The sequence below is a fragment of the Xenia sp. Carnegie-2017 genome, unplaced genomic scaffold (assembly GCF_021976095.1).
Source record: "Xenia sp. Carnegie-2017 unplaced genomic scaffold, XeniaSp_v1 HiC_scaffold_25, whole genome shotgun sequence".
In the NCBI taxonomy this organism is placed as follows: domain Eukaryota; kingdom Metazoa; phylum Cnidaria; class Anthozoa; order Malacalcyonacea; family Xeniidae; genus Xenia; species Xenia sp. Carnegie-2017.
Genome location: NW_025813488.1, coordinates 5,294,799 through 5,307,565, shown reverse-complemented (window position 1 = coordinate 5,307,565; position 12,767 = coordinate 5,294,799). Strand labels below are relative to the sequence as shown.

Genomic DNA, 12,767 nt, shown 5'->3' with positions numbered 1-12,767 from the left:
CCGGAAGCCGGAAACAACAACATCAACAATGCATAATTTAAAAGCATAACAATAAGATTGATAATTTAACAAAAATAAGATTCACTAAGGCCATAAATCATGGGAAAACCAGACGAATTCAAAATAATATTTACGAACAATAAACGTGTGTACTACGCTGGTGATATGGTAACTGGAAACGTTGTTACGAAGTCGAGAAAAAAATTAAAATTTCGTTCAATTCGTATGGAATTCTTAGGAGAAGCTAGGGTGGCGAAGCCTAATAGCAAAGATTGGGTTGCTGTTAAAAATTATTTCGACGAAAAGGTTGAAATTTTTGGCAAGGGTATGAAACAAATTTCCTTAAATATTTTTGTGTACTTCGACATTGTTTGTCAACTCTCATAATATGACAATTTTTGGGAATTTCAAATAGACGACAGGTTTGGGTAAAATAAGAATCTTGTCTACATGAGTTAGTTGATAATTGTCATTTTATCTTAATTTTTTATCGAACAAAAATACAGAAAGTAAGATGTATACTGATAAGAAATGATGCCTTGTCTCAAAGTGTTGATATACAAGGAAGTTTGGGACGGCTGCGTTTATTGTCCAGTCATCAATTTTTTTAAAAAATTTTAGTTTTCGCCTAAAATACACTATGCGCAATAAATGTTAAATCTCTTGAGTCTGTCTACATTTATCAAAAAATTTATTCATGAAATATTCTACAGTGTCCTGTTGTGCAATACTTAAATTTTGTTGATTTTTACTCCACAAGCAGTGTTTGACGAGGAAGCACTATCATTATCATCATAAAGATATGATGATAAAACAATTTTGATATTCTTACATGTAATTTACCATCAACATCATGAGTCACCTTGGCCTTTAGCTCAATAGGCTGCATTAAACATACTTGCAAAATTAATTCAAATAGTATTCTTAATACATAATAATTGGGAAAGAAAAAGTTTTACAATTGTGCAACCATATTGTGTTCTTTAAATGTTTTCTTAGATGGAAGTCATGACAGCTCATACCCAGTAATTAGTGCAGGAGATCATGCTTTCCCATTTCATTTTGAGATTCCCATGAGTCACTTACCTTCGTCATTTGAGGGAAAATTAGGATGCATTAGATACACACTGAAAGCAATAATGGACCGTCCATGGAAATCGAACTACAGCTCAAAAAGTGCAATAACAATATTGGAAATGGTTGACATTAATGAACCATGGGCATTGGTAAGAGTTTAGAAAAGTTTAGATAACAATGTGCAAGCCAATATCATTGACATTAGTAGGGTGTATGTATGGAGCAAATATACATTTATCAATAATGCTAAATGTATATTTTACACCTCTATAGGAACCCATTATAATGGAGCGTGAAATGCAAGAACAATTCATGTGCTTTAATCGAGGGTCAGTTATAGCTCAGCTAAGAACTGATCGCCGTGGTTATTGTCCAGGTGAAGCTATTGCCCTCACAGGAGGCTTGTGCAATAACATGTCCAAAAGGACAAAACCTGTTAAGGTCATTCTGTATCAGAAGACAAAATATACACAAGGTTTGTTTGCATTTTTGCATTTCAACTGCTCTTTTTATGTTCCTTTTGTGTGGTCTTAATTTTGAAAATGTACTATTCATTTTACTGTTTATTTCAGGCAAAAAAATAACTACTGTCAACAAGTGTGTGAAAGTGAGCAAGGACAAAAGACTTCCACCTCACACTCCTGTACAATGGGAAAACCAAATGTTTAGTATACCACCCATACCACCCACAATAAATAACTGCAAATTCATTAAAGTTTCCTATGAACTGGAGGTAATGTCATTATAATATATTGATGATCTATTATGTTTGATAATACTGAAAAACATATATTCCTTTGTCTTAGGTATGCATTCAAACAAGACGGAATCAACTAGTTCTTTCATTACCCATAACCATTGGAACAGTACCCTACAGACCACCATTACTAGCAACTGCTCCACCAACTACATTACCTCGTGAACCTTCAGCACCTGCATCTGATGAAGTCATGCCTTTTCAAGTCAACCTTCCTACTTACAATGAGTCAATGACAACAGCACAGTTGGGACGTATGTAGACAAATTTATATGTATCTGAACTTTAATAAGCAAAGAAAATTATCCATTGGTTAATCCTTAGCAGTTATAACAAACACATTTGATGACATAGGCCAAGAAAGAATAATCTTCCCAAAAATTTTTTTAGCTCCTCCTTCCTATGCTGATTGCATTCTTGGTGCAGCACATATTTGGGATGAAAATGATGCAAATTCTGGAGACATCATGGGGGATACTTCATTCACACCAATGTATGCATTTGTATCCAACTATCAGTTCCACCCAGGTACAGTTGGTACCTTTGCTGAAGAAGAGACTATTGCTCCGGACAGAGAACCAAGATTAGATGCAGTTGATGATGGATTGTCAGATAGTATGGATGAACAAAGTAATTAATAGGCAACTCTCCTTCGCATAAGGTCATTGATTTAATGGTGGGAAAAGATTGAACCATTGTCATGTCAGTTATGTGTATACAAATGACCAAATTAAATGTGAATTACTATTTAAATAGTTCAGAACCTCATCAATCTAAGTATTACTTGTAAATTACCAGACAGTAATGGCAGTTTTCATAGCCACGTACAGAAATTTTGAACTATTGGATACAAAAACATGTAAGATTTAGCTTATGATATTGATATTAATTAATATAAACTCAATAGTGGGCATACATATGAATTGCATATAAATATATTCTTAGCAAAGAGGAACAAAATTTTGTACTTAAGCAATACAATTTTTACATTTTTCATGACAGGTTTAAAGCAAATACCTTCTGCATTTTAACATTGCACATTTCTTTAGAGAAATGTCTATTTCTTTCTGCCACCACGTTCTTTCACTTGCAATTGTACCACACTGGATGGTAGGAAATTGTAATATGCAAGAGTATTGGAATCTTTGATGAACATACTCTGTAGAACAAAGAAATATTTGAATAGTCAGAACATTTTCATCTAATTTTTCAAGAATTTAAAAATTGGAAATTTGCAATGAAAATCACAGATTATCACATGTTTTTAATGTAAAAATCTAAATTATATATGATGTGCATACTTCCAATTGAAGTTTTTGTTTTCCAGCAGGCATCCCTATTTCTTCATGTAGTTTTGCCTTAATCACAGACACCTGTTTAAAAATAAAAAGATAAGGGTAAAAAGAATTTTCAGGAACAACATTTATGTCATAACACAAAAAAATTAGATCAATCTTACTGGATCAGTCCATGGTATAGTCAAGAAGATCTTTTGTCCATTACATTTCCATTCAGTTTTATCAGGAATTTCTGGAACCTGAACTTGAAATCGAACAGATCCCTGGTGCCGTTGAAGAAACAAATTTTCTGGTATAAGATTGGCCTCTGGACCAGTATCAACCTTTGACTTCTTGGCTGGAGGTTCATCAGGTCGCATAACTGGTGGTGCAGCCTGGATATCTGGCCGAATAAAAGGTGGGGCTTGCATTGGAGGAGGAGGGATTCCTGTTGCAAAAATTACACAATCCCCATGATAAAATACTGGTAACAGGTTGCTACTGAAGTATGCTAAAGCATATGAGCAGTCAAGAATTGAAATAAAATCAGCCATATCAGAAGATGGACTGAGTCACTTTCAGAAAATGAATTTAAATATCCTCACCCATAAATCTCTGTGGTGGTGGCACAGGAGACCTGAGCATTGGAGGAGGTAGCGGTGCATTTCTGTGTTCACCAGGTGGCATGGAATGATGCATTGATGGATGTGGTGGGAAGTTAGGTGGAGGAGGCGGCCTAATCATGGATTGATTCGGAGAAGCTTGAAGGGGATGAAGATTGGGAGGAGGAGGTGGTGGGTTTGTCGATGATGGCTTTGGCCCAATGGCTTCTTTTTCCTCATCAGGACTACAAATTTTAATAAAGGAAAATTAGTTGCATGCTTAATTTGTCATAATTCTCATCCACAAATTACTTACACCATGCCAATCTGTTTGTGAATTTGTTCGATTTGCTCTTCTAAGGAGATTCCGGCTGCAGCCTTTTGAGCAGTAGCCGTGATTGATGCAGTATGACCATCCCATGTGACCTTTTCTGGTTGTTTTGTATCTTCCTCACCAATCTTCTGACCAATGAAGGTTTCCACATCACCAGCACCAAAGATATCTGTTCGCCTTTGTGCAATCTGTTTCAAATTACTTTCCATGGATGAACCTAAAAAGGATGAATAATTATGTATTTATTCCATCTTACATAAATAACATGTTAAGTAGAATCAGAATGATCGTACAAGATCAGTTCAATTCATCCCTACTGCAGCACTAGTTTATCAAGCTCCCAACATACAGCAGTGCCTTGACTGTTACATCAATTGAATGGTGTGATTTTATCTATTGCAACCTGATATTAGGTATGCAAAATAACTTGTCAATAAAACAATCAAAAACTCACAATCAAAAACTATGTACAATGAAAAAGAGTCATGAAATGCAAAAGATACAGTACCAGAAGCAAATACACTTTCTTGTTGTTTCTTTTCAGCCTCGTATCGGTCACGTTGTTCTTTCCATTTTGGATCCAGTAAACTTATCTTCATGTGTTCATCAAATTCGTGACGAGGTACTTTTTCTCCTGTTATCGGTGAAATAAGGAAGTTGTCAGGAGGTGTTGGACCAGCTTGAACTCGAGTTTGTTTTGGATCATAGTCTTTTCTAATCTGTATGTTGGTACCAGGTGCCATTGGTGGAAGAGGAGGTTGTGGAGGTGGAGGTTCTTGTGGATGTGGAGGAGAAGGAGCTCTCGGTGCTTCCTGAAACAATTTTATATTATTCTTCCAAAGTTATAATGATGTTAGTCTTTAACTAGCATTTTTTAGTGGATAGCTCTGTTCAAAAATGTTTTCCCACAGAGATGAAGTGAAGATTGTATCATTTTGTTACTGCATAAGAACATATTGTTTACAGTGAAATGCCATGAATTAAACAACCATGAACTGGAGCCTATAATTACAATAAAAACCACAAGAAATGAGAAAAGGCATAAGATAATACCTTTCCAGGAGGTGGTGGTTGTCCATCATCTTCATCTTCCATTTCAATATCCATCATGTCAAATTCATCATCTCTCTCCTTGCCATCTTTATCACTATCCTGAATAAAGAAGACATGGTCATTTCATAAATGAATAAAATAAACAACATCAAATAACAATGCTAAATATAATATGCCATGATAAAAAATAATGTATTGAAAAAATAAAGAATGGCCTGCAAAATTTAGATAAAATGGTAAAAAGTGTTTTATTACCTTGGTCTTTCCAGCCCTTTCTTGAGCAAGAATTCTTGCACCAAGTTGTTCCAAAGTTACTGGGGGTGGCAAGTTACCTAAAACAAGATTTTCATATTGAAATAGAAAGTTTATAAGAATTAGTGCAATGAGAATTTATGCACCAGTTTCATTTTCTTTAAAATCCACTGTCTCAACAACAACAAAATCATGCCAGTCAATCTGAGCAAATGACACTAAAAGGAAGAAAACATACACCATGTAATGAATGATTTTGATAAAATGATATTTCAGCAATGTTTGATAAAATGAATAATTCAAAACATCAAAACACCTCTCTCTTTTTCTTTAGCATCTTCAACCTTCTGCTTTTCTTGTTCCTGGTGTCTAGCCCAGCGCACTCGATAGTTGACACTGTCAAGAATCTATACATAAAACAGAAAATAACATTAAAATTTAAACGCAACTATTATCTTAAAATTTGTAATTTTACCTTGAATGGATTATCTATCTTTTCTTTTAATCGGTTTTTAATGTTTCCAGGAGGTATTAACACCTACAGATTTAAAGGAATTTGTCATTTGGACACTGTAAGCATCAAAGACTTGGCACTATGAGGAAAGAAGTACTGGCACACAACACTTTACTTCATACATATTGATGTACCTTAGTGTACTGTTCTACCAACTTTGTAAAATAATTGAAAAGGCTATGCTGTGGTCGCAGAAAGTCAAACTGATAATTCCTCTAAAAATACAACACACCAACTGCATTGCTATCAGCTCACTCTTGAGCACATGAAAACTCCAGTTTAGTACAGTATTCATTTCAAGTTTAACTGTTGAAAAGTTATTGTACCTGTTCACGATTCATTAAATTTGTTAGAAACTGTCGACCATTTCTTGCAACAAATTGAGCTGTGAGCTTGACAATATCTCTGTAACATGTTTTGTTAAGAATCTTTTACTGTCTTTCAAACCATGCATAAAATTTCATTACTTTATTTACTTACAAATCTAATGAAGATATACTTGGAGGATCAGCAAGAAATTCATATTCAGGTGGAGGTTCTTTGGGAATCTCAGGTTCAATGATGGTCACTTGGGGTGCTGAAACAGTCGGCTTTAACTAAAAGCACAAACCCACATTCACAGGCAAAGATCTGTGGCCTCACAATCCTTCAAAGGTATTCATCAGTCAAAAACAAAATCACATACCTTGTTTGTCTGAATGGACATGAGAGGTTGGATTGTTGGCTCTGGGACTAAAACAAAAAATACTCCGTAATAAAGCAAGAAATGTATTGTTACTATCTTTATGTTTATTTCTTTTTTAAATAAACTTACTCTTGCCATCATTTTCTTTAAATTCCTTTACTTTATGTTGATAATATGCATGATAAGGGTCTCCAGTGTTCAAAAAGTTGAATTTAGGGTTGCTCTGTTCATTCTGTCTGATTCTTGTCTGAAACTCGGGACCTAAAAACACAATTAAACATCGGACAATGCAAAATAATATAAATGAATATAAACCTCTTCTTCTAAAATTGGTGTTTTATGTCTTCTTTATGTAATATTCAAAAAAACGTCACAAAATTTTTACAGTTGAAAATCATTTTTTGGAACGGTGAACTTTACACACCATTTGAACCCACCATCTAACCCCGTAATTTGAAGCATAACATTAAATTAAGAAGAGTAATACAGTTCAAACTAACCATTTCTAGCGACAAAGCTTGCTGTTTTATCGACAATATCTTAAAAAGTCTGTCAAAGAACATAACAACTGCAAAATTTTAGTCCATAAACGATGGGCTTAATCGTTTTGAGAAATTTATTACGGTAAGCATAAGGTTTAAAGAGTAAAATAAAGGATACTCCGGACCTCAGGAGGGGGATAAATAATACCAATAGTTGGTTTTGAAAGTGTTGCTTCCCCTGCATCCTTTTTCTCTTCTGTGGTTGCTGTCACTGGTGGCATTTTCGAACTCAAGAGACAACTGCAATCAAAATCCCTACAAGTCGTCCACCATTGCCATAAGACACAATGTAAATATACCATCCGTCAAAAGGAGGCGCATTCGGAAACTGTTTCCGAAGACAGAACAATATGATTTTGGATCTTCCAGATTGTAACATGTTCCAATATACGCCCTTAATTGACAGGAACACCATTTTATGTAATAAATACAAATGTGTTTGAGTATTTTAAACATGTTTTCAGGTAAAACGAACAAATGTACTTAAGAAACTATTTTCTACCCATCTTCAGCCAGCCTCCTCATTAACTTTTTTGTTGGGCAGCTCATGTAACAGTACAAACTTCGAACTTTTGTAGACTTGGACAAAAGGCCACTCCACTGGGTTAACTAATCATTACACCCCAGACTTGACATTACACCATAACAAGGCAAACAGTTATCAGTAGCAACCATTGGGATAGTAGGAAACAAAAATGTCAAACACAATACACACAACAAAACTTAATGACAAAATGAAGTCTTTCTATTGCAATTACAAGAGGATTGATACCGAATAACAAATGCAAGTGTTATGTTTTCATTCCAAGTAATTTAACTAGGCTGTTCCTTAATTAACAGCATGGTTTCCCATCCATTGTAATTACACACATCTACTCAACACACTATGGAAGGAAAAGAGAGATAACTCCTTCAACATTTGTCAATCGGTTTCAAGCCAAAGTACGAACTTTAACAGTATTGTTTTAAGTAAACACATCTCTTTATGGCAATTAAATTTAACCCATAAATCTTATCAGACAACTTTAAAATCTATACATTTGGTCAATCTTTTGCCAAACATGCAACAATCATATAAATTTCTTTGCACAAATACACAATAAATGCCCGCATAAACTTTTAGGTTTCCTGAAATAAATCTATTTACAAATTTATACATAAAATCTAGGTATGCCAATTTATCAAGTGCGCTTAGGACTAGGACTTGTCTTCACCCTTTGTGATCTACGCATTGTGTGCCTTGCATCCCGACACTTTTGACAAACAAAAACTTCTGGAACATTAGACTTTCGAATTTTTGCACAGGATAAGTGGATCCAAATAAGACACTCTGAACACTCTATCATTGGCCGACCTTCAAATGAAACATAAATAGTATATATTTGTGCAAAACAGAAGAAAAACATGCACAAATGACTCAAACCTTCTAAATACAACCCCCCCCCCAGCAATATTCAGTGAATGGGGGAATAGGAATTCAGAATAAGTATCAAGTCAATGCTGTTTAAATTTTAGCAAGCACTCCCTAGACTTCAGAGTTACAGATTCCAGATTTATATTATCTGCATTCAGATATATCATTCTAGATTCACATACATAGCCTTCTTTGAAAGTAGAAGTGAAAAAAATTGTTAATAACTCAACAGTATCAAAATCAGAAAACTATTAAAGCTTTATCTTGTTGAGATAACATGTCCATGAGTAGTTATTCCTGATGTCTGCCCAGAAATAGAAAATGAATAATAATTTTGATGCTACTTGTATTATTTTCAAAACAACTTTTAATCAGCTTCACAATGCAATTTGAAATTTGATGTAAACAAACTCATTTGGACACAAACAAAAATCTAAATCGTTTTTTTCACTACACTCATTGCGCAGTCATTAGATATTTGTACAATATTCAATGATTGACTAGAGACTGGAGACAAATCAGAAATGAGAATTTTATCAAAGTTCTCTTTAAAGGCCCAATAAACACAATAAAAATATTTAGAAATTTGACGAATAGATATCAAACGAATGGACACTTTTTAAAAATAATTTGATATAGAAATGAACATGAAATTTGGTAAACAAATGTCACTTGATGTGCGAGAAACAATTAAAATTTTCCAGTGAAACTATAAGCGAATGATCGATTAAAATATAAATACCTGCAAAAGGCTTTTCGCAAAAACAAGTTACTTTATTCCACGATTCGTCGCCTATATAAAAAAGAATGCATGATAATACATTGGTAATTTAGCCGCAACTCGCCACTGTGACACTGTCAATACAACATTGTGCAAAGGAAATCGCACAAAGAACGGTTTAATAAAAATGCACCTGAGTCGTATTCCTCGTCAACATTATCAAGCAACCGTTCATCTGAACTATCTGGCGATGAAAGACTTTCACTGTAAGCTGAATCTGTGCTAGAGCTTGTGCTTTCTTCCCCTGAAGATTTTGGACTTTGTCTTCTTCGACGTTCCTACGTAGAAAGACAACAGTTGAAAGCATGTGCAATTCAGCGCCATATTGAGAAAAGTAAAAAAGATTGACAAGGGCAAAAGCGTTATTACAAACAGCACAATGATAACATGAGATGAGATACCAAATTTGCAATTCTATCACACAAAAAATGTACTTCGATTGAAAAATACATCTTATAAAGACATGACTACAAAATATATTTAAGATCCGTGCAAACATCGAATTTTGCGAGCTTCAGATTTGTTTCTACCACAGTTAACAAGCTATTTAGGAAAATACATCAACAGGAGGGAACACACTTTAAGTCATGGAGAAATAAACGATTTTCAAGAAGACAAAAAATACAACAAAATTAGGCACAGATATAAAACAAGCACACACCTCTTGTAGCCTTGCTTCGTAGGCCAAAACATAACTACAAAACGAGTTAAACTCTTCTAGACTTCTCCGTAACTTCTTTGGTGCTGGCAGGTTCTAAAAGCAGCAAGATACAAGCAATTATCGTAAGCAAAATACCAGTGACATAGAACAGTAAAACGTGCAGGGTAAAGCCATTGAATTTAAGTGTAGTAAACAAAGCTCAATTATTAGCGAAGATGCCGAGAAATTATACCATATTGTTCATTCCATCTTCAGAAAACCTTCTCGGTGGAACTAGAATATACAAGGGTAAAACCAGGGATATATTTCAAATAAAAATGGAGAATATCTTACACTAAGAGAACAGATGCAGTGACCAACGGTCAATTATATTCATTGCACACGGTCGTGTTTTTCATTAGTTTTTAAGTTAAATACCTCGAATCGAAGCTTCATTCATTCTTACACCCTGATCCTTGAAGAGAACAATTAATTTCAAAATCAATGCAATAAAATTCAACAAATATTCTCGCACTTTTACACAACGTATCACTCGAACAGTGTCCTCTTACAACTGGTATCTGAGTTTTCCCATGGAGCAAAGCGAGATTATTACAGCTCGAACCTAATTGGTTCGCTGAACATGAGAGTACGATATGTGACATCACAGCAAGAGGAGATAAAAATTCACGTTGTGGTCAAAATACAAGGCTACATCGGTGTTTATAACGGTGGCAAACAAGTACAATACACGAACACAAATAGAAGTACACAAACACAAATAGAAGTACACGAAGAAGAATAAAAGTACACTAACACAAGCAGAACAAGCAGACAATTTCAAGTGATACAAAATAAAACAAATTCCGAAGAGGGACATCTCGTTTTCTTGATATTCAAGATAGTACAAGAGTTGGAAACAAAAGATTGTGTATATTTCGTCTTTATTCCACAGACATCAGACTTATAATTGATGACTTATAAAGATGGTGTATATTTCGTCTTTATTCCATCAGACATCAGATATATCATTATATTTTAACGACGTAGATCACATTTACTTCATTCAGTAGCTATATACTTGCAGGCCAGCGTGTGTACGCGTTGCGCACCTATTTTTCCCCAAAAAATGTATGCCATTGTATCTTTAATAAATGCAGTGTTTCGGGAGATATACCCAAAGGCCAAGAAATGAAAAAGAAACGTGAATATTCATGTAGCTACATGAAATAATATTATGAGAAATGACTTCCTTGGCCCCAAATGTGGACACTGTTTTTTTTTCCAAAACAAAACGAAATGGGAGGGAAAACCAGTGGATCTGGTGAAAAACCCTCCAATAAAAGAAAAGATCGAAAATTTAGAAAAATTTCCGCAAGTTTTTGTAGTTTTAAGATGTTTCATATTTTTGTTGTTTTCAATGATTCCGATGATCTACTTTAACATGCATCGTAGTCAGATCGTACGTCGTTCGTATAAAATAATTAAATTTAGAGCGATAAAAAAATGGGCAGTCTATAACCTTTGACACGGTAAATATTTTGGTGTTGGAACAAAAGAAACGCAAACTTTGGTAGAGAACAAAAAATGAAAGAGCGCAAAATGTCGACCGAAACTTTAACAGATAGACGAAATATGAAAACTAATAGCAGCCAATCCAGCCATATATAAATCACATGAAAAAATTATTCAGTACGTACGACCTGACCATTCGCCTGCCAACAACAATGAAAAACGAAATGACCAATGTGACGTCATGACGTGCATAAAATCATTTTTGATTTTTACTAAACTTCATTCGATTCAAAATTTCTATGTTGCTTCGTTAAGACCTTGATTAATAGCTGGCTTTCACACGCGTGTTTTTTTTTTCCACAATATTTAAGTAATTTTACAATTGTAAAAACTTAGTTTTATGGAAATTTTGTTGAACGTTATGCTTAACTAAAGTTGCAAGTGTGATCGATAAGGACGCTTGCTTCTTGGTGCTTCCTGTCCGACTTGGTCGTTCATTCATTGGCCACGCAGACATAGCTAACTCTATAAAAAAACACGTTACAAACGTCAGCATAGTTAATGAAAACAGAAATTAAACATATTGAAAAGAACAAAACTTTAGTACCCGATTCAGGCGACTTGGTCGGTTTCATCTCTTGGTCGGTTTCATCTCTTGGTCGGCTTCATCTCTTGGTCGGCTTCATCTCTTGGTAGGTTTCATCTCTTCCTTTCTTTTCACCGCGCAGTTTTTTACGTGTACATAGTTCATATTTATTGTAACATTTTATCTTACAAATTCAATTAACCCTACTTGCAGCATTGCAGTTTTCTTTATAAATGTTAAAAAATCTTAGTAAAAAGTAGCGAGTGAAAGCCAGCTATTTTGTCGCAGCAAGGTTCAAATTATAAAAATAGACCATCAGGATCCTTTTTTGACTATCTCATGCATTTACTCAAATAACATTTATCTACTCAACTTGCAAACCTCTTACAAACCACAACACATGGATAGTGTTTTTCCACTCGCTTGTTTTCCATCATCGTCCACTGATATCACGAATCGCCATTTGGATAGATTACAAGTTACAGCGCCCTCTTATGGTAACTTTAAGCGAAGGAAAAGGGATCACTTCAATACCCCAGTTTTATCATCACTCAAAGAATGCTTAGTGCAGCGTTGATCTTCAGTGAGTATCAGCTGACCACCCTTAGGTGGGCTCATATAACAATGGGGCCCATCATCATTATATGAACAAACAACTGACATCAACTAAATCCACACTACACGTAAACATTCTTGTCAATGAAAAACTAGTAAGAGTAATTGAAGAGAATGACACAG

The 12,767-nt window shown here is 34.7% G+C and overlaps 3 protein-coding genes and 1 long non-coding RNA gene across 4 annotated transcripts; 1 reads left to right on the top strand and 3 right to left on the bottom strand.

The window, feature by feature from the left end:
- Positions 1–2: 2 nt before the first annotated feature.
- Positions 3–2,789, top strand: LOC124453595 (arrestin domain-containing protein 17-like). The gene is made up of 6 exons (XM_047004383.1): positions 3–325; positions 1,000–1,226; positions 1,351–1,552; positions 1,650–1,810; positions 1,884–2,088; positions 2,225–2,789. Exons 1-6 carry the CDS (start codon positions 100–102, stop codon positions 2,470–2,472), a joined length of 1,269 nt encoding a protein of 422 aa, XP_046860339.1. The 5' UTR covers positions 3–99; the 3' UTR covers positions 2,473–2,789.
- On the bottom strand, positions 2,483–7,404 carry LOC124453593 (splicing factor 3A subunit 1-like). Its single transcript, XM_047004381.1, has 18 exons — positions 7,212–7,404; positions 7,052–7,090; positions 6,681–6,812; positions 6,552–6,598; positions 6,347–6,462; positions 6,193–6,271; positions 6,001–6,081; positions 5,828–5,890; positions 5,669–5,759; positions 5,499–5,570; positions 5,356–5,432; positions 5,101–5,199; positions 4,556–4,859; positions 4,030–4,264; positions 3,717–3,958; positions 3,294–3,559; positions 3,136–3,207; positions 2,483–2,993 (listed from the first exon to the last, which is right to left on the bottom strand). Exons 1-18 carry the CDS (start codon positions 7,393–7,395, stop codon positions 2,892–2,894), a joined length of 2,301 nt encoding a protein of 766 aa, XP_046860337.1. The 5' UTR covers positions 7,396–7,404; the 3' UTR covers positions 2,483–2,891.
- Positions 7,405–7,816: 412 nt separating this feature from the next.
- On the bottom strand, positions 7,817–10,499 carry LOC124452812 (PHD finger protein 23A-like). Its single transcript, XM_047003434.1, has 6 exons — positions 10,367–10,499; positions 10,182–10,222; positions 9,950–10,042; positions 9,422–9,566; positions 9,250–9,300; positions 7,817–8,447 (listed from the first exon to the last, which is right to left on the bottom strand). Exons 1-6 carry the CDS (start codon positions 10,386–10,388, stop codon positions 8,275–8,277), a joined length of 525 nt encoding a protein of 174 aa, XP_046859390.1. The 5' UTR covers positions 10,389–10,499; the 3' UTR covers positions 7,817–8,274.
- A 1,348-nt stretch (positions 10,500–11,847) lies between these two features.
- On the bottom strand, positions 11,848–12,123 carry LOC124452396. Its single transcript, XR_006950763.1, has 2 exons — positions 12,051–12,123; positions 11,848–11,968 (listed from the first exon to the last, which is right to left on the bottom strand). It is a non-coding gene; the product is annotated as an uncharacterized LOC124452396 (long non-coding RNA).
- Between the last annotated feature and the right edge of the window lie 644 nt (positions 12,124–12,767).

What these genes read in the sequence shown, in the direction of transcription:
- LOC124452812 (XM_047003434.1), bottom strand. Translation starts at nt 10,388, where the DNA reads ATGAATGAAGCTTCGATTCGAG. An exon ending in AAGATGGAATGAACAATATG is followed by an intron (nt 10,043 to 10,181) that starts GTATAATTTCTC and finishes TGCTGCTTTTAG; the next exon opens with AACCTGCCAGCACCAAAGAA. An exon ending in ACGAAGCAAGGCTACAAGAG is followed by an intron (nt 9,567 to 9,949) that starts GTGTGTGCTTGT and finishes CTTTCTACGTAG; the next exon opens with GAACGTCGAAGAAGACAAAG.
- LOC124453595 (XM_047004383.1), top strand. Translation starts at nt 100, where the DNA reads ATGGGAAAACCAGACGAATTCAAAATAATATTTACGAACAATAAACGT. An exon ending in TTAATGAACCATGGGCATTG is followed by an intron (nt 1,227 to 1,350) that starts GTAAGAGTTTAG and finishes ACACCTCTATAG; the next exon opens with GAACCCATTATAATGGAGCG. An exon ending in GAAGACAAAATATACACAAG is followed by an intron (nt 1,553 to 1,649) that starts GTTTGTTTGCAT and finishes TGTTTATTTCAG; the next exon opens with GCAAAAAAATAACTACTGTC.
- LOC124453593 (XM_047004381.1), bottom strand. Translation starts at nt 7,395, where the DNA reads ATGGTATATTTACATTGTGTCTTATGGCAATGGTGGACGACTTGTAGG. An exon ending in TGGTAGAACAGTACACTAAG is followed by an intron (nt 5,891 to 6,000) that starts GTACATCAATAT and finishes TTAAATCTGTAG; the next exon opens with GTGTTAATACCTCCTGGAAA. An exon ending in CTATACCATGGACTGATCCA is followed by an intron (nt 3,208 to 3,293) that starts GTAAGATTGATC and finishes ATTTTTAAACAG; the next exon opens with GTGTCTGTGATTAAGGCAAA.